The 20,421-nt window shown below is 51.4% G+C and overlaps 1 protein-coding gene across 2 annotated transcripts in view; it reads left to right on the top strand.

Annotated features, from left to right (window-relative positions):
• Positions 1-9,072, top strand: part of ARID3B (AT-rich interaction domain 3B) — a 54,147-nt gene extending 45,075 nt beyond the window's left edge. Inside the window, exons 6-9 of one of the 2 annotated variants that reach the window (XM_038767166.1) lie at positions 1,435-1,697; positions 1,949-2,212; positions 5,327-5,428; positions 8,226-9,072. In XM_038767166.1, coding sequence (XP_038623094.1) covers positions 1,435-1,697; positions 1,949-2,212; positions 5,327-5,428; positions 8,226-8,398 — 802 coding nt within the window. In that variant the 3' untranslated portion in view covers positions 8,399-9,072. Of the gene's footprint in view, positions 1-1,434; positions 1,698-1,948; positions 2,213-5,323; positions 5,429-8,225 lie in introns of both variants that reach the window. The other variant, XM_038767163.1, reaches the window with a different exon arrangement.
• Positions 9,073-20,421: the final 11,349 nt, after the last annotated feature.

Below are 20,421 nucleotides of genomic sequence, written 5' to 3'. Positions count from 1 at the left end.
ATGGCATTTATTAAGTGCTCAGTATGTGCAAAGCACTGTTCTAAGTGCTGGGGAGGTTACAAGGTGATCAGGTTGTCCCCCGGGGGGCTCACAGTCCTCATCCCCATTTGACAGAGGAGGGAACTGAGGCCCAGAGAAGTGAAGTGACTTGCCCAGTTGGCAGAGTCGGGATTCAAACCCACGACCTCTGACTCCAAAGCCCGGGCTCTTTTCCACTGAGCCACGGTGCGGGGACGGCTCCTCGTGGGGGCTTACCCGTGAAGAGCAAGAGGACTTCTCTGGTCTACCCCGCCGGTGGTCGTTTGTTGCAAATTGTCCTAGGAAATCCCCCACCCCCCACCAAAATGGGGTACGGGTTGGTGTTTTTTGTTTGTTTTTCCTCCACAAAGTGCCCAAACCCCACTGGACTAAAGAAGGTGGTCTTGGGAGCATGGCAGTCTTCGGGGCCCAAAATAGGAACGGGGGAACCCCTGGCCGGTGGAGAAGACCGCCGACCAGACAGGCGGGAGACGCTTGGCGCTGCCTTGGGGGTTCCGTGCGGACGCACCGGGCCGCTTCGTTCAAGCTGGGGTGGTCAGGACCTCCCACCCTTCCCGTTCCCTGGTCTGTCCTCCCACGTTTGGCTTGGCCTTCGTTTAGGAGGCTGGGTGGGTTCAAAACGCCACTGAGTCCTGAGCCAAATTCTCCCTGGACCTCAGCTAGCCGGTCAGTCGGCGGTGTGTGTGGAGAGCCCTGTGGGGAGACAGTACAAAATCAGGATAATAGTAATAATAATAATTGTGCTATTTGCTTAACACTTAGTATGTGCCAGGTGGTGTACTAAGCACCGGGGTGGATACAAGCACATGGGGTTGGACAAAGTCCCTGTCCCATGTGGGGGTCACCCCCCCACACCCTTCTAGACTGGGAGCCCACTCTTGGGTAGGGGCCGTCTCTATATGTTGCCAACTTGTACTTCCCAAGCGCTTAGTACAGTGCTCTGCACACAGTAAGCGCTCAATACGATTGAATGAATCCCCATTTTCCAGGGGAGGGAACTGAGGCCCGGAGGAGTGAAGCGACTTGCCCGAGGTCACCCAGCAGGCGAGTGGTGGAGTCAGAATTAGAACCCAGATCTTCCCGACTCTCAGGCCTAGGCTCTGTCCACTAGGCCATGCTGCTCCTCTGATTTCCCCGCCCTCTGGGAGCTTAAAAAATTCCGTTGGCGAGCCAGGGACGATCGGCCGCCGGAGTTGGGTTCGGGAGCCCGAAGCAGGTCCTGGGAGGTGCGACGGCCCGAAGGGGGAAGGCGGTTTCCCAAGGTCACCAGCCCGCGGGGGACCGAGGCTCTCGGGATCCGTAGCCCCCTCTTCCCGGCAGTCTCGGGGAGGGGACGGCATCCGCGTGCAGCCCCCTCCTCTGAGCGTCTCTCCCCTGCCCGCCCGCCCCAACCAGGTACATGAAGTACCTGTACGCCTACGAGTGCGAGAAGAAGGCCCTGAGCTCGCCGGCCGAGCTCCAGGCCGCCATCGACGGCAACCGGCGGGAGGGCCGGCGACCCAGCTACAGCTCGTCTCTCTTCAGCTACTCGCCCAGCGCTCCCAGCGGGCCCCCTTCGCTCCTCTCCCCGCCCAAGATCCGCTTCCCCATCCTGGGCCTCGCCTCGGGCGGTACCAGCAGCCCCCGGCCCGCGTCTTCGGCGGCCGCCCTCAGGAAAGGTCGGTGACGCTCGGGTTTCTCCTGGGATGTGGTGGCGGGGGCCCCAGATCCAGCCGGCGACTCGTTTCTCCCGCCCGGGGTGGTCAAGCGGAGGGTTTGGGCCAGTCCTCCGGGCGTTGGTCGCCTGGCAGGCCGGGGCGGCTCTGGGCTCATCGAGGGGCCTCGCGGTGGCCCCTGCGGGAGGTCCCGAACCCCGGGCGGGTCCGGGCAGGTCAGCGCGCGCGCCGGCACAGCTCGCTTCCTTTCCAAGGCGACGGGGTGCCCCTGACGGTGTCCGTGCCCAACCGCCTGGCCGTGCCCGGGCCCTTGGCGAGCCAGCCGGCGGGCGCCCGGACGGCCACCCTGGAACAGCTGCGGGAGCGGCTGGAGGGCGGGGAGCCACCGGAGAAGAAAGCGGCGGCGGCGGCGGCGCGCATGTTGGAGGAGGAGCAGCGGCTGGTCCAGCAGGCCTTCCAGCGCAATCTCTTCAGCGTGGCCCGGCAGCTCCCCATGAAGATCAAGATCAACGGCAGGGGTGAGTGCCCAGAGCGGGGGCTCCTGCCCGCCCCTCCTTGCGGGAACCCTGGAGGGGGGTCTTCAGGGGCAACGCCTCTTTTCTCTTCCTCCCCACTGATCCTTTCGAGCCACTCAAATGAGAGAGCTCAGCCTGCAGCCAGTCTCACCTCCAGATGGAGGCCAGGCCCGGGCCGGGGCGGAGGACGAGGCGGCCGGCCCGAGCAGAGCCCTGCCGGGACAGGGGAAGGGCAGCGGGGAGAGCCCTCTGACCTCTGTGAAAGTCCCGGGCCCTCAGGGTGACCAAGAAAAAGGAGCGGCAAGTTGGGTGGCATAATCGGCCGCTCTTCCCCGCGCCGTTTTTTCCTCAGCCTCCCTCGTCCCAAATGCCCCTTGGCCCCACCCAGCCTCAGGAACTGGAGTCTGACCCGGCGGCCGAGGCATCAGTCCCCAAATCCGCCCCCTTTTCCAATCCTCACGGCCTCCACATCCTGTCGGTCCCCCCTCCACGACATTCCCAGAATCCACCCCTTCCTCTCCATCCAAAGGGCCACACCATCACTCCAGCCACTTGTAGCGTCACACTTCGACAACTCCGTCAGCCTCCTCGCCGACCTCCCTGCATCCAGTCTCTCCCCCGCGCCTGTCCGTGCTTCACTCCGTTACTTGGAATTTGAACCCATGACCTTCGACTCCGAAGCCCGGGCTCTTTCCACTGAGCCACACTGCTTCTTTATTTCATCTTTTTTGGGGGGGTTTTGGTGGGTTTTGGGGGTACTTGTTAAGCCCTTACTACGTGCCAGGCACTGTGCTAAGTGCCAAGGTAGCCGCAAGACAACCAGTTCGGCCATTGGCCACTGTCCCGGTCTTAATTGGGAGGGAGAGTTGAGGGACAAGGGACCGGGTGTGACGGAAGCATACCCTCCCCAGCACTAAGAATAATGTGTGACACATAGTAGGGGTTAACAGATACCATAAAAGCGCTTAGTACAGTGCTCTGCACACCGGAAGCGCTCAATAAATAGGACCGGTCCGTTCTTGGCTCCCAGTCCCGTTCAGGTAGTGGCTTCTCCTGCTGGCTCTCAGTGGGACTGAACCCCCCATCCCAAGGTTGATCCAAAGATGCAGGGACTTCCCTTTTTTCTTATTTCATCTTTTTTGGGGGGGTTTTGGTGGTTTTGGGGGGTACTTGTTAAGCCCTAACTACGTGCCAGGCACTGTGCTAAGTGCCGAGGTAGCCGCAAGGCAACCAGGTCGGCCATTGGCCACTGTCCCGGTCTTAATTGGGAGGGAGAGTTGAGGGACAAGGGACCGGGTGTGACGGAAGCATACCCTCCCCAGCACTAAGAATAATGTGTGACACATAGTAGGGGTTAACAGATACCATAAAAGCGCTTAGTACAGTGCTCTGCACACCGGAAGCGCTCAATAAATAGGACCGGTCCGTTCTTGGCTCCCAGTCCCGTTCAGGTAGTGGCTTCTCCTGCTGGCTCTCAGTGGGACTGAACCCCCCATCCCAAGGTTGATCCAAAGATGCAGGGACTTCCCTTTTTTCTTATTTCATCTTTTTTGGGGGGGTTTTGGTGGTTTTGGGGGGTACTTGTTAAGCCCTAACTACGTGCCAGGCACTGTGCTAAGTGCCGAGGTAGCCGCAAGGCAACCAGGTCGGCCACTGGCCGCTCTCCCGGTCTTAAATGGGAGGGAGAGTACAGTACAACAGAGTGGGCAGACACATCCCCTCCCATAAAGAGCATACAGTCGAAAGAAGTCTTTAATTTCCATCTTACGGATGAGATGACCTAGGCACGGTGAAGTGACTTGCCTAAGGTCACGCGGCAAACGAGCGACAACTTCCTTTTCCACCGTACTTAATAATTGCGGTAGTCGTTGAGCACTTTAGGAAGTGCCAACGGTAGGGCAGCTACGAGATAATCAGGGTGGACATGGTCCTGCCCACCTTTAATAAAGGGTTGGGGGGTGGGGAACAAAAAAAAACCCATGCTCTCTTCACTAGGCCTCGCTATTGCCACGTGGTTACAGGGCACCGTGGCCGTCGGGATTATCTCGAAGCTACCAATGATCGGATTATCTCAGAAGCAGCGTGACTCAGTGGAAAGAGCCCGGGCTTGGGAGCCAGAGGTCGTGGGTTCTAATCCCGGCTCCGCCACTTGTCCGCTGCGTGACCTTGGGCAAATCACATTCATTCATTCAATCATATTTATTGAGCGCTTACTGTGCGCAGAGCACTGTACTAAGCGCTTGGGAAGTCCAAGTTGGCAACATATAGAGACGGTCCCTTCCCAACAACGGGCTCACAGTCTAGAAGGGGGAGACAGACAACAAAACAAAACACGTGGGCAGACGTCAGGTCATCAGAATAAATAGAAATAAAGGTAGATGCACATCATTAACAAAATAAATAGAATAGTAAATACGTACAGGTTCACACAGCTGATAAGTGGCAGAGCAGGATTAGAACCCACGACCTCTGACTTCCAAGCCCGTGCTCTTTCCACTAAGCCATGCTGCTTATCGCATCACTTCTCTGTGTCTCGGTTAGCTCATCTGTACAATGGGGATGAAGACTGTGAGCCCCACGTGGGACAACCTGATTACCTTGTATCTCCCCCAGCGCTTAGAACAGTGCTTGGCACATAGTAAGCGCTTAACAAATACCATTACTATTATTATTTTTATCACCCCTGCTCGGCACATTATAAGCAGTGTTAAATGCCACTATTATCATTTTCAGCCCCTGCCCTGGGGGCTAAGCGTCATAAACTTGTACTTCCCAAGCGCTAAGTACAGTGCTCTGCCCACAGTAAGCGCTCAATGAGTGTGATTGACTGAATGAATGAGTCAATCAGTGGTATTCAGCGCTTACTGTACGCGGAGCACGTCAATCAGTGGTATTTATTGAGCGCTTTCTGTACGCGGAGCACTCTACTAAGCGCTTGGGAGAATGCAACAGAGTGGGTAGGTACGTTCCCTGCCCACAATGAGTTTACAGTCCAGAGGGGAAGACGGGCATCAATAGAAGAAAACGTCAAGGGGAGGCACTTGCGGAGGGGGAGGATTCCAGCGTAACAGAGCCCCGATTTTTCCATGTCCCCCGTCCCCCCCGACTCCCCAGCAGAAGATAAACCGGAGGCGGCAACGGCAGCGGCACTAAACTTGTCCACCAATGGGATCGGCAGCATTAACATGTCCATGGAGATCAATGGCACCATCTATGCAGGTGAGGAGCCCCCTCCTTCCTTCACGGGTCCCGTCTCCCTCCCCAAGCCCTCCCACGGCCCAAGATCAATCAATCAATCAGTCGTATTTATTGAGCACTTACTGTGTGCAGAGCACTGTACTAAGTGCTTGGGATGTACAAGCTGGCAACATCTAGAGACAGTCCCTACCCAACAGTGGGCTCACACTCTAGAAGGGGGAGACCGAGAACAAAACCAAACATACTAACAAAATAAACTAAATAGAATAGATAGGTACAAGTAAAATAAATAGAGTAATAAATATGTACAAACATATATACAGGTGCTGTGGGGAAGGGAAGGAGGTAAGATGGGGGGGATGGAGAGGGGGACGAGGGGGAGAGGAAGGAAGGGGCTCAGTGTGGGAAGGCCTCCTGGAGGAGGTGAGCTCTCAGTAGGGCCTTGAAGGGAGGAAGAGAGCTAGCTTGGCGGATGGGCAGAGGGAGGGCATTCCAGGCCCGGGGGAGGACGTGGGCCGGGGGGCGATCAAGATCAAGAACCCAATTCCTCAGGCGGCAGCCGGACCCGTCCCCCCCGGCGCCGGGGTCAGCGAGAAAGGCAGGCGGCGAACGGGCCTTCAGGGAGCTGCGGGGAAATGGGCTTCCTCTGTCAAACAATAATAATAATAATAAGGATGGCATTTATTAAGCGCTTACTATGTGCAAAGCACTGTTCTTAGCGCTAGGGAGGATACAAGGTGATCAGGTTGTCCCACAGGGGGCTCACAGTCTTAACCTCCATTTTACAGATGAAGGAACTGAGGCCCAAAGAAGTTAAGTGACTTGGCCAAGGTCACACAGCTGACAACTGGCGGAGCTGGGATTAGAACCCATGACCTCGGACTCCCAAGTCTGGGCTCTTTCCATTAAGCCCCACTGTTGCGTGCTTACTATGTGCAAAGCACTGTTCTAAGTGCTGGGGGCACACAAGGTGATCAGGTTGTCCCCCGGGGGGCTCCCAGTCTTCATCCCCATTTTACAGATGAGGGAACCGAGACACAGAGAAGTGACTTGCCCAAAGTCACCCAGCTGACAAGTGGCGGAGCCGGGGTTTGAACCCATGACCTCTGCCTCCAAAGCCCGGGCTCTTTCCACTGAGCCACGCTGCTTCCCTTGGGGCTTACAATCATAATAATAATATTAACGGTATTTATTAAGCGTTTACTGTGCACTGTTCCCGGCGCTGGGGGAGATACAAGGTGATCAGGTTGTCCCGCGTGGGGCTCACAGTCTTCATCCCCGTTTTCCAGATGAGGCAACTGAGGCCCAGAGAAGTGAAGTGACTCGGCCAAAGTCACACGGCTGCCAGGTGGTGGAGCCGGGAGTAGAACCCACCATCTCTGGCTCCCGAGGCCGGGCTCCCGCCACCGAGCCCCGCTGCTTCTCCGTTACCCCTCTCCGATTGTCATCATCATCATCATCATCAATCGTATTTATTGAGCGCTTACTGTGTGCAGAGCACTGTACTAAGCGCTTGGGAAGTACAAGTTGGCAACATATAGAGACAGTCCCTACCCAACAGTGGGCTCATTATGAGAATTAGGGTTGGCAAAGGAAAGTGCCAGAGGAGGAAGTGTTCCTTCACTTTTCACTTCCACTTCCACTTTCAACTTGTTGCCAACTTGTACTTGCCAAGCGCTTAGTACAGTGCTCTGCACACAGTAAGCACTCAATAAATACGATTGATTGATTCTTTCAGCGTAGACTTCCGGGGCCGGTGGGCACCTTCATCCTCCCCTCTCAATCAGTCGATGGTATCTATTGGGCCCTTACCGCGTGCAGAGCACTGGGAGAGAGTCAGCAGGCGCTTAGAGAAGCAGCATGGCTCAGTGGAGAGAGCCCGGGCTTTGGAGTCAGAGGTCATGGGTTCAAATCCCGGCTCCGCCAACCGTCAGCTGTGTGACTCTGGGCAAGTCATTTAACTTCTCTGGGCCTCAGTTCCCTCATCTGTAAAATGGGGATTGACTGTGAGCCCCCGTGGGACAACCTGATCACCTTGTAGCCTCCCCGGCGCTTAGAACAGTGCTTTGCACATAGTAAGCGCTTAACAAATGCCATCATTATTATTATTATTATTTCCATGCCCACGATAAGCAGAAAGCCTCCACCCTGCATGGCTGAACCCGGGATGTGCTCACGCTGGGGGTAGAAAATAGGGAGACGCTCACCTTTATCATCATCAATCGTATTTATTGAGCGTTTACTATGTGCAGAGCACTGTACTAAGCGCTTGGGAAGTACAAATTGGCAACACATAGAGACAGTCCCTACCCAACAGTGGGCTCACAGTCTAAAAGGGGGAGACAGAGAACAAAACCAAACATACTAACAAAATAAAATAAATAGAATAGGTGTGTACAGGTAAAATATTATTCTTATTTCCATGCCCACGATAAGCAGAAAGCCTCCGCCCTGCACGGCTGAACCCGGGATGTGCTCACCCTGGGGTAGAAAATGGGGAGACGCTCACCTTTATTATTATTATTATTATTTCCATGCCCACGATAAGCAGAAAGCCTCCACCCGGCACGGCTGAACCCGGGATGTGCTCACGCTGTGGGTAGAAAATAGGGAGATGCTCACCTCAAGCCAGCGGCAGAAACGTTTCCCGCGCGTGAGAGTCGGCTGGCGAGCCGAGGGCACGACCGCTCTGGGCCGGTCCCCTCGCCGTTCGGCTCTCCCCGGGCTAAAAAATGGGCCAGCCGGATGCTCGCTTCCTTCCTTCCTTGCTTCCTTCCCGCTCCGCTCACCCCTTCTGGTGTCCCTTCCCTCCGTCCAGGTGTGCTGTTTGCCCAGAAGCCCGCGGTCCACCCTCCGGCCGGCTCCGGCCCGCAGAGCGGCGGCGGCAGCGGCGGCGGCAGCAGCAGCAGCGGCAGTTCCCACTGCTCGCCCAGCCCTACCTCGTCCCGCGGCACCCCCGGCGCGGAGCCCTCCACCAGCTGGTCCCTCTGACGGACCCCCCCGGGACGGGACCCCCGGCCCTCCCCGCCTCTCCGGCCGGGGGAGGGCCCGCACAGAATTATTACCTCATCTCACAGAACCCGCCCTCCCCACCCCAGAGCGTGCCCCCTCTCCTCTCCTCCCCGCGCGCCCTCCCATCTTCCCATCTCCCGGGGGCGGTGGGCGGGCAGCGTTGTCCAATCAGGGATCATCCCAGGTGGCGGTGGGAATGGGTCCGGAAGGGTCGTCGGGACAGGTGGCAGCATGTGGCGGCCCCGGGGGTCCGGGGGATGGCGGGGGAGCGTCTCCTCCGGGCTCCCGTGGGCGGCCTCCTAACCCAGGGCACAGTGTATTGACAATCTGAGAGTCAGGGGGTTGGCTCCCCTCCACCGGCCCCTCCCCTTTAATTTATTTCTCCTCCGATTCCCCCTTCCCCCACGAGGCCGGGGTCACCGGCGTCCGCGAATCCCCTGGGACCAGCGGGACCTCCGGGGTCAGCCGCCCCCTCAGAACCGAGACCCCCGGCCCCAGGAATCGGAGCGAGGGTCTCCCTCCCCGCCGGGGGTGGACGGCGAGCTCCCGAGGCCGGACAACGGCGGCCCGTGGGCGGTCTCCCACCCATCCCCTTCCACCTGCAGACCCAGGGGCTTCAGGCCCCCCGCCCTTCCGCCCAGATCCCCCCGCCCCCGGAGATGGTCCCCCTTCCCGCCCCTCACACCCGTCCCCAAGCCCTTCGGGGGTTCTTTGAGCAGATGAAATACCTCAGATTTGTAATTGTTGATGTTTGATTCTTCAGGAAGTATTTGCATCTCTGAAATCTTTTTATATGTGTTTTGCTGACCTTTTTTAATTATTATATTACCGTAGCACCAAAGACGAGAAAAAAAAAAACCTACAAAAAAAAAAAAGCACCAACCCGCTAGCCGAGCGAATGGAGGCGTGTGGCTTTGCTGCCCCGTCCACAGTGGCCCTTCCCCGGGGCCACAGCACGGGTACCAAGGAGGGGCAGAGAAAGCAGGAGGAGGAGGAGACAACTCAGGGATGGGGGAAGAGACTGGGGGGGGGTCCCCGTCCCCCCCCCGAATCCCGCAGGAGCGGGGGTCTCGCACGGGTTCCCCGCCGAAGCAGGGTGTCCCCCCGACACGCTTCCTCTCCCAAAGCCACCACGTCCCGCCGACTCGGGCGGGGCCGAACAACACACTGGCCGGCTCCGGCCGGAAGAATCGGACACGATGGCGCCGAGGCGGGGAGCAGAGCTCAGGGTGATGGGCCGGGGGTCGGGCGAAACGCTGTTGGTCGCACAGAACGCCCATCTCCAGTGAGAAAACCGAGACCGACCGGGCCGTCCACGGGTCTGCCGGGGCGAAGAGCCGCCGGCCTGGGGTGCCCGCCCCCCCGACGCTGTTCCCGTCCAGCCCAAGAAAGGGAAGGAGAAACGTGTGAATGCAAAACAGATACCTCAGTCAGATAAGCTGCACCTCTGGCCCGGAATAAAGTCTCCCTCCACGCTGTAGCCACGGAGAGCTAGGGGCCGGAGCGGGAGGCGCCCCGTGCCCCCCTCTCGCCCCCCAACTCCCCGAGCCATTGGAGGGAGGGGGATGCCGGGAGAGAGGTCGGGCCCGCCTCGGTCAGCTCGTTCAAGACTAACTATTGTGTCGTCGTTCTCAGGGTTTTAATTGTGCAGAGAGGACTGTCCCCGGCCGGGGGAGAGGGGCGACGCCACGCGACGCCTTGGCATCGCCCGGCAGGGCCCCCCGGGAGTCCGCCCGCCCGCCCGTCCTCGCCAGCCTCTTGGCAGCGGGAGCGGGCGGACGGAAATCCAAAGCCGGGAGACCCCCCCGCCACCCCGGGGCGAGACGCCCTCGTCCCGCACGGGGGACCGGCTCCCCGAAACCTTTCTCTTTTCGTTCGTTTGTTTTGTTTTTTAACCCAACAGCAATGGCAGCCTTGTTACCTTTCCCTCCTATCTATATATTCTAAGAAAGAAAAAGAAATGTGATAGCACACAGATAGCCTAGGCGGTGGATAAATACCTCAGATGTCTCCTACAGCAAGTGTCTGTATATGTTGTTGTTATTTTCTATCTTTAAATGTTCTCTGAATGTTTATATTCCAATAAACTTCTACCTCTTCACACACCCCGGCCTCTTTCTTGGGCTCCCCACCCATTTAGCCAATGTTCACATTACAATAAACTTCCACCTCTTCACACACTCCGGCCTCTTTCTTGGGCTCCCCACCCATTTAGCCAGTGTTTATATTCCAATAAACTTCTACCTCTTTTCATTCAGTCAATCGTATTTATTGAGCGCTTACTGTGTGCACAGCACTGGACTAAGCGCTTGGGAAGTCCAAGTTGGCAACATATAGAGACGGTCCCTACCCAACAGCAGGCTCACAGTCTAGAAGGGGGAGACAGAGAACAAAACAAGACATATTAACAAAATAAAATAGAATAAATATGTACAAACATATATACTGGCACACTGCGGCCTCTTTCTTGGGCTCCCCACCCATTTAGCCAATGTTTATATTCCAGTAAACTTCTACCTCTTTTCAGTCGTCATTCAATCGTATTTATTGAGCGCTTACTGTGTGCAGAGCACTGTACTAAGCGCTTGGGAAGTCCAAGTTGGCAACATATAGAGACGGTCCCTACGAAACAGCGGGCTCACAGTCTAGAAGGGGGAGACAGACAACAAAACAAGACATATTAACAAAATAAAATGAATAGAATAAATATGTACAAATAAAATACAGTAATAAATATGTACAAACATATACAGGCACACTCTGGCCTCTTTCTTGGGCTCCCCACCCATTTAGCCAAGGAAAGCCTGTTTTTTTTTTTATGGTATTAAGCGCTTACTATATGTAAAACACTGTTCTTTTAGACTGTGAGCCCACTGTTGGGTAGGGACTGTATATGTTGCCATCTTGTACTTCCCAAGCACTTAGTACAGTGCTCTGCACACAGTAAGCGCTCAATAAATATGATTGATTGATTCTAAGCCCTGGGATAGATACAAGTTACCCAAGTCCCCGTCCCTCGTGGTGCTCCCAGTCTAAGTAGGAGGGAGAATAAGAGAACTGAGGCCCAGAGAATCAATCAATTGTATTTACTGAGTGCTTACTGTGTGCAGAGCACTGTACTAAGCGCTTGGAAAGTACAATTTGGCAACAGATAGAGACAGTCCCTACCCAACAGTGGGCTCACAGTCTAGAAGGGGGAGACAGAGAACAAAACCAAACATACTAACAAAATAAAATAAATAGAACAGATATGTACAAGTAAAATAGAGTAACAAATATGTACAAACATATACATGCCTCAGTTACCTCATCTGTAAAATGGGGATTAAGACTGAGCCCCAAGTGGGACAACTTGATCACCTTGTATCCCCTCCCAGCGCTTAGAACAGTGCTCTGCACATAGCAAGCGCAGTGACTTACCCCAGGTCACACAGCTGACGAGTGACGGGGCCAGGAATTAGAACCCAGGCCCTCTGACCCCCAATCCTGGTGTTCAGAGGGAAGCCGGCCCTTGGCCTAGTTCACCTTGTAACCTCCCCAGCGCTTAGAACAGTGCTTTGCACATAGTAAGCGCTTAATAAATGCTATCATTATTATTATTATTTTATTGTAGCAGCCGGCCTCTCCCCCATCGCCAGATGGGAGATGGCTTAGTGGGAAGCAGCGTGGCCTCGTGGCAAGAGCCCGGCCTTGGGAGACAAGAGGACGTGGGTTCTAATCCCCGTCCTGCCCGCTGTGTGATGTTGGGCAAGTCGCTCGACTTCTCTGTGCCTCAGTTCTCTCATCTATAAAACGGGGATTGAGACCGTGAGCCCCACGTGGGACAACCTGATGACCCTGTATCTCCCCCAGCGCTTAGAATAGCGCTTGGCACCTAGTAAGCGCTTAACAGATGCCGTTATTATTCCCAGCGAACAAGCTTGCACTTGAAAATAATGATGAAGGTATTTGTTCAGCGCTTACTAGGTGCAAAGCACTGTTCTAAGCGCTGGGGAGGTCACTAGGTGATCAGGTTGTCCCGCGGGGGGCTCACAGTCTTCATCCCCATTTTACAGGTGAGGTAACTGAGGCACAGAGAGGCTAAGTGACTTGCCCAAAGTCACACAGCTAAGCGGCGGAGCCTGTGGGACAACCTGATTTGCTTGTATCTACCCCAGTGCTTTGCACATAGTAAGCACTTAATACCATCCCCTCCCCACCAACCCCGACTCAGTCTTTGCTCCCCATCTTACCTCCTTCCCTTCCCCACAGCACCTGTTTATATGTATATATGTTTGTTCATATTTATTACTCAATCAATCAATCAATCATATTTATTGAGCGCTTACTGTGTGCAGAGCACTGTACTAAGCGCTTGGGAAGTACAAGTTGGCAACATATGGAGACGGTCCCTACCCAACAGTGGGCTCACAGTCTAGAAGGGGGAGACAGAGAACAAAGCCAAACATATTAACAAAATAAAATAAGTAGAATAGATATGTACAAGTAAAATAAATAGAGTAATAAATACGTACAAACATATATACATATATACAGGTGGGAGACAGAGAACAATACCAAACATACTAACAAAATAAAATAAATAGAATAGATAGGTACAAGTAAAATAAATAAATAAATAGAGCAATAAATACGTACAAACATATACATATATACAGGTGGGAGACAAAGAACAAAACAAAACATATTAACAAAATAAAATAAATAGAATAGATATGTACAAGTAAAATAAATAAATAAATAGAGTAATAAATGCATACAAACATATATACGTATATACAGGTGGGAGACAAAGAACAAAACAAAACATATTAACAAAATAAAATAAATAGAATAGATATGTACAAGTAAAATAAATAAATGGAGTAATAAATATGTACAAACATATAACCTGGTCACCTTGTATCCTCCCCAGCGCTTAGAACAGTGCTTTGCACATAGTAAGTGCTTAATAAATGCCATCCTTATTATTATTAAAATGGGGATTAAGACTGTGTGCCCCTGTGGGACAACCTGATCACCTTGTAACCTCCCCAGCGCTTAGAGCAGTGCTTTGCACATAGTAAGCGCTTAATAAATGCCATCCTTATTATTGTTAAAATGGGGATTAAGACTGTGAACCCCCTGTGGGACAACCTGATCACCTTGTAACCTCCCCAGCGCTTAGAGCAGTGCTTTGCACATAGTAAGTGCTCAATAAATGCCATCCTTATTATTATTAAAATGGGGATTAAGACTGTGTGCCCCTGTGGGACAACCTGATCACCTTGTAACCTCCCCAGCGCTTAAAGCAGTGCTTTGCACATAGTAAGCGCTTAATAAATGCCATTCTTATTATTATTAAAATGGGGATTAAGACTGTGTGCCCCTGTGGGACAACCTGATCACCTTGTAACCTCCCCAGCTCTTAGAACAGTGCTTTGCAAATAGTAAGCGCTTAATAAATGCCATCATTATTATTATTAAAATTGGGATTAAGACTGTGAACCCCCTGGGGGACAACCTGATCACCTTGTAACCTCCCCAGCGCTTAGAGCAGTGCTTTGCACATAGTAAGCGCTTAATAAATGCCATCCTTATTATTATTAAAATGGAGATTAAGACTGTGTGCCCCTGTGGGACAACCTGCTCACCTTGTAACCTCCCCAGCGCTTAGAGCAGTGCTTTGCACATAGTAAGCGCTTAATAAATGCCATCCTTATTATTATTAAAATGGGGATTAAGACTGTGTGCCCCTGTGGGACAACCTGATCACCTTGTAACCTCCCCAGCGCTTAGAGCAGTGCTTTGCACATAGTAAGCGCTTAATAAATGCCATCCTTATTATTATTAAAATGGGGATTAAGACTGTGTGCCCCTGGGGGACAACCTGCTCACCTTGTAACCTCCCCAGCGCTTAAAGCAGTGCTTTGCACAATGTAAGTGCTTAATAAATGCCATCCTTATTATTATTAAAATGGGGATTAATACTGTGAACCCCCTGTGGGACAACCTGATCACCTTGTAACCTAGAGCAGTGCTTTGCACATAGTAAGCGCTTAATAAATGCCATCCTTATTATTATTAAAATGAGGATTAAGACTGTGAACCCCCAGTGGGACAACCTGATCACCTTGTAACCTCCCCAGCGCTTAGAGCAGTGCTTTGCACGTAGTTAGCGCTTAATAAATGCCAGCATCATCACCAGGCCTTGCTGTTTCAGAGTGAAGTGGTTAGTGGAGGCGGGGAACGTGTCTACCAATTCCATTGTTTGTACTCTCCCAAGCACTTAGTACAGTGTTGTGTCCACAATAAACACTCAATAAATATTGTTTGTACTCTCCCAAGCACTTAGTACAGTGCTGTGTCCACAGTAAGCACTCAATAAATACCACGCTGACTGAGTCAGTCAGTCCTGGCCGGGAACACCCTCCCTCTTCACGGCTGACGGTGACTCTCCCCCTGCTTCAAAACCTTACTAATGATAATAATAATAATAGTAGTAATGGTATTTGTTCATTCAATCGTATTTATTGAGCGCTTACTGTGTGCAGAGCACTGTACTAAGCGCTTGGGAAGTACAAGCTGTTAACATACAGAGACGGTCCCTACCCAACAGTGGGCTCACAGGCTAGAAGGGGGAGACAGAGAACAAAACAAAACATGTTAACAGAATAAAATAAATAGAATAAATATGGACAAATAAAGTAAATAAATAAATAGTCATTCATTCATCCAATCGTATTTATTGAGCGCTTACTGCGTGCAGAGCACTGTACTAAGCGCTTGGGAAGTACAAGCTGGCAACATACAGAGACGGTCCCTACCCAGCAGCGGGCTCACAGTCTAGAAGGGGGAGACAGAGAATGAAACAAAACATGTTAACAGAATAAAATAAATAGAATAAATATGGACAAATAAAATAAATAGAGTAATAAATACGTACAAACATATACATACATACAGGTGACATACAAACATATATACGCTTGGCACATAAGCACTTAAATACCACAATTATTATAGTAAATGCTCAATCAACACCATTGATTGCTGAATAAAGTAGTATTCAATCAATCAATCGTATTTATTGAGTGCTTACCGTGTGCAGAGCACGGTACTAAGTGCTTGGGAAGCACAAGTTGGCAACACAACTTATTCCCCTAAAATGTAATGCATGGGTAGGGCACATGTCTACCAACTCTCAATCAACTATTTAATTCATTCAATCGTATTTATTGAGCACTTACTGTGTGCAGAGCACTGTACTAAGCACTTGGGAAGTACAAGTTGGCAACATATAGAGACGGTCCCTACCCAACGGTGGGCTCACAGTCTAGAAGGGGGAGGCAGACAACAAAACAACACATATTAACAAAATAAAATAAATAGAATATGTATGCATTCATTCATTCCATCGTCTTGATTGGGCGCTTACCGTGTGCAGAGCACTGTACTAATCGATCAATCAATCAATCGTATTTATTGAGCGCTTACTGTGTGCAGAGCACTGTACTAAGCGCTTGGGAAGTACAAATCGGCAACATAGAGAGACGGTCCCTACCCAACAGCGGGCTCACAGTCTAGAAGGGGGAGACAGACAACAAAACAAAGCATATTAACAAAATAAAATAAAGAGAATAGTAAATATGTCCAAGTAAAATAGAGTAATAAATCTGTGCAAACATATATACAGGGGCTGTGGGGAGGGGGAAGGAGGGGGCTCAGTCCGGGATGTGCCAAGCACTGTTCTAAGCACTGGACTAGATACAAAGTGATCAGGTTGTCCCACGGGGGGGGGGTTGACAGTCTTCATCCCCATTTTACAGATGAGGGAACTGAGGCCCAGAGAAGTTAAGTGGTTTGCCCAAGGTCCCACAGCAGACAAGCGACAGAGCCGGGATGGTTGAAGGCCCACCTCCTCCGGGAGGCCTTTCCCTGGCTAAGCTCAGTTCTGGGTCAATCAATCAATCAATCAATCAATCGTATTTATTGAGCGCTTACTGTGTGCAGAGCACTGTACTAAGCGCTTGGGATGTACAAGCTGGCAACATATAGAGACAGTCCCTACCCAACAGTGGGCTCACAGTCTAGAAGGGGGAGACAGAGAACAGAACCAAACATACTAACAAAATAAAATAAATAGAACAGATATGTACAAGTAAAATAAATAAATAAATAGGGTAACAAATATGCACAAACATATATACATGCCTCAGCTACCTCATCTGTAAAATGGGGATTAATCAATCAATCAATCATATTTATTGAGCACTTACTATGTGCAGAGCACCGTACTAAGCGCTTGGGAAGTCCAAGTTGGCAACATATAGAGACAGTCCCTACCCAACAGTGGGCTCACAGTCTAGAAGGGGGAGACAGAGAACAAAACCAAACATACTAACAAAATAAAATAAATAGAACAGATATGTACAAGTAAAATAAATAAATAAATAGAGTAACAAATATATACAAACATATATACATGCCTCAGTTACCTCATCTGTAAAATGGGGATTAAGACTGTGAGCCCCAAGTGGGACAACTTGATCACCCTGTATCCCCCCACAGCGCTTAGAACAGTGCTCTGCACATAGCAAGCGCTTAACAAATGCCATCATTATCATTATTATTATTTACAGATGAGGGAACTGAGGCCCAGAGAAGTGAAGCGACTTGCCCAAGGCCACACAGCTGACAGCCGGGATTGGAACCCACGACCTCTGACTCCAAAGCACGTGCTCTTTCCACTGAGCCACGCTACAACACACACAAAACCACAACCACGCATCCGTACAGACACGGGAGAGAGATGCCTGAGAGGCGGTGACTCACATGAGCGCCCCTCAAAACAACGTAGGGAGTCATCAGGTGGGGAAACTGAGGCTCGCGGAGGGGCAGGAACCAGCCCCAGGTCCCACGGAGAGTCAGCGGCCTAGTTGGTAAGAGAAGCCGGGGCTCCGGATGGTCCCCACCACCCGTTCCCTGGCTGCCGGAGTTGTTTTTTCCGCGGGGTGACATTGTCTTCCCTCTCTCTTTCTCCAGTCCAGCCTCTGAGAGGCCAAGAGGGCCGCTCTCCTTCCCCACTTCTGGATGTGGGAGTCCAGCAAGGTCGGTGTTTTCTTTCCTCTCTTTAGCGCTTGCTCGCCCGTCCCAACATGGAAAAATAGAGGTTGGGTTCCTAGGCCGGAGAGAATAGCCGTTCGGCGGTGAGGACCGTCTCTAGAAGTTGCCAACTTGTACCTCCCAAGCGCCTAGTACAGTGCTCTGCACACGGTAAGCGCTCAATAAATACAATTGAATGAATAGGGACCGTCTCTATATGTTGCCAACTTGTACTTCCCAAGCGCTTAGTACAGTGCTATGCACACGGTAAGCGCTTAATAAATGCGATTGAATGAATAGGGACCATCTCTATATGTTGCCAACTTGTACTTCCCAAGCACCTAGTACAGTGCTCTGTACACAGTAAACGCTCAATAAATATGATTGAATGAATAGGGACTGTCTCTATATGTTGTCAACTTGTACTTCACAAGCTCTTAATACAGTGCTCTGCACACAAACATTTAATGAATGAATAGGGACCGTCTCTATATGTTGCCAACTTGTACTTCCCAAGCGCTTAGTCCGGTGCTCTGCACACAGTAAGCGCTCAATATTGAATGAATGAATAGGGACCGTCTCTATATGTTGCCAACTTGTACTTCCCGAGCGCTTAGTCCAGTGCTCTGCATCATCAATCGTATTTATTGAGCGCTTACTGTGTGCTCAATAAATACGATTGAATGAATGAATAGGGACTGTCTCTCTATGTCGCCAACTTGTACTTCCCAAGCGCTTAGTCCAGTGCTCTGCACACGGTAAGCGCTCAATAAATACGATTGAGTGAATAGGGACCGTCTCTATATGTTGCCAACTTGTACTTCCCGAGCGCTTAGTACAGTGCCCTGCACACAGTAAGCGTTCAATACGATTGAATGAATGAATGAATAGGGACAGTCTCTATCCGTTGCCAACTTGTACTTCCCAAGCGCTTAGTCCAGTGCTCTGCACACAGTAAGCGCTCAATAAATATTAAATGAATGAATAGGGACCGTCTCTATATGTTGCCAACTTGTACTTCCCAAACGCTTAGTCCAGTGCTCTGCACACAGTAAGCGCTCAATAAATACGATTGAGTGAATAGGGACCGTCTCCATGTTGCCAATTTGTACTTCCCGAGCGCTTAGCACAGTGCCCTGCACACAGTAAGCGTTCAATACGATTGAATGAATGAATGAATAGGGACAGTCTCTATCCGTTGCCAAATTGAACTTTCCAAGCGCTTAGTCCAGTGCTTTGCACACAGTAAGTGCTCAATAAATACGATTGATTGATTGATTCCCGAGCGCTTAGTACAGTGCCCTGCACACAGTAAGCGCTCAATACGATTGAATGAATGAATGAATAGGGACAGTCTCTATCCGTTGCCAAATTGAACTTTCCAAGCGCTTAGTCCAGTGCTTTGCACACAGTAAGCGCTCAATAAATACGATTGATTGATTGATTCCCGAGCGCTTAGTACAGTGCCCTGCACACAGTAAGCGCTCAATACGATTGAATGAATGAATGAATAGGGACAGTCTCTATCCGTTGCCAAATTGAACTTTCCAAGCGCTTAGTCCAGTGCTTTGCACACAGTAAGCGCTCAATAAATACGATTGATTGATTGATTCCCGAGCGCTTAGTACAGTGTCCTGCACACAGTAAGCGTTCAATACGATTGAATGAATGAATGAATAGGGACAGTCTCTATCCGTTGCCAAATTGAACTTTCCAAGCGCTTAGTCCAGTGCTTTGCACACAGTAAGCGCTCAATAAACACGATTGATTGATTGATTCCCGAGCGCTTAGTACAGTGCCCTGCACACAGTAAGCGTTCAATACGATTGAATGAATGAATGAATAGGGACAGTCTCTATCCGTTGCCAAATTGAACTTTCCAAGCGCTTAGTCCAGTGCTTTGCACACAGTAAGCGCTCAATAAATACGATTGATTGATTGATTCCCGAGCGCTTAGTACAGTGTCCTGCACACAGTAAGCGTTCAATACGATTGAATGAATGAATGAATAGGGACAGTCTCTATCCGTTGCCAAATTGAACTTTCCAAGCGCTTAGTCCAGTGCTTTGCACACAGTAAGCGCTCAATAAACACGATTGATTGATTGATTCCCGAGCGCTTAGTACAGTGCCCTGCACAAAGTAAGCGTTCAATACGATTGAATGAATGAATAGGGACAGTCTCTAGATGTTGCCAACTTGTACTTCCCAAGCGCTTAGTCCAGTGCTCTGCACAGTAAGTGCTCAATAAATACGATTGATTGATTGATTCCCGAGCGCCTAGTACAGTGCCCTGCACACAGTAAGCGCTCAATACGATTGAATGAATGAATGAATAGGGACAGTCTCTATCCGTTGCCAAATTGAACTTTCCAAGCGCTTAGCCCAGTGCTTTGCACACAGTAAGTGCTCAATAAATACGATTGATTGATTGATTCCCGAGCGCTTAGTACAGTGCCCTGCACACAGTAAGCGCTCAATACGATTGAATGAATGAATGAATAGGGACAGTCTCTAGATGTTGCCAACTTGGACTTCCCAAGCGCTTAGTCCAGTGCTGCGCACACGGTAAGCGCTCAGTAAATACGACTGAATGAACAGGGACCGCCTCCGTATGGCGGCCAACCTGTCCTTCCCGAGCGCTTAGCGCAGCGCTCCGCACACGGCCCGCGCTCAATGAAGAAGGTGGAATGAATGAATGAATGAACGAAGGAGCGGAGGAGCGGTGGGTCCTCCGCGGGGATCGAGTCGGGGCTAGAGCGGCCGCGGCGGCGGGCGGGGGCCGCTCTGGGCGCGACGTACGGCGCGGTGACGTCACAGCGGCTCTGCGGGCGGTGAGGGGAGGGAGGGGGGAGTCCCCCCTTCCCCCCTCCCCCCCCCCCGCGAGGGAACCGGAAGCGGAAGAGGCGCCCGTCCGGA

Source organism: Tachyglossus aculeatus, chromosome 26 (genome assembly GCF_015852505.1).
Source record: "Tachyglossus aculeatus isolate mTacAcu1 chromosome 26, mTacAcu1.pri, whole genome shotgun sequence".
Lineage (NCBI taxonomy): Eukaryota > Metazoa > Chordata > Mammalia > Monotremata > Tachyglossidae > Tachyglossus > Tachyglossus aculeatus.
Note: the sequence above shows the minus strand (reverse complement) of the source record. Positions and strands in the feature narration are given on the sequence as shown.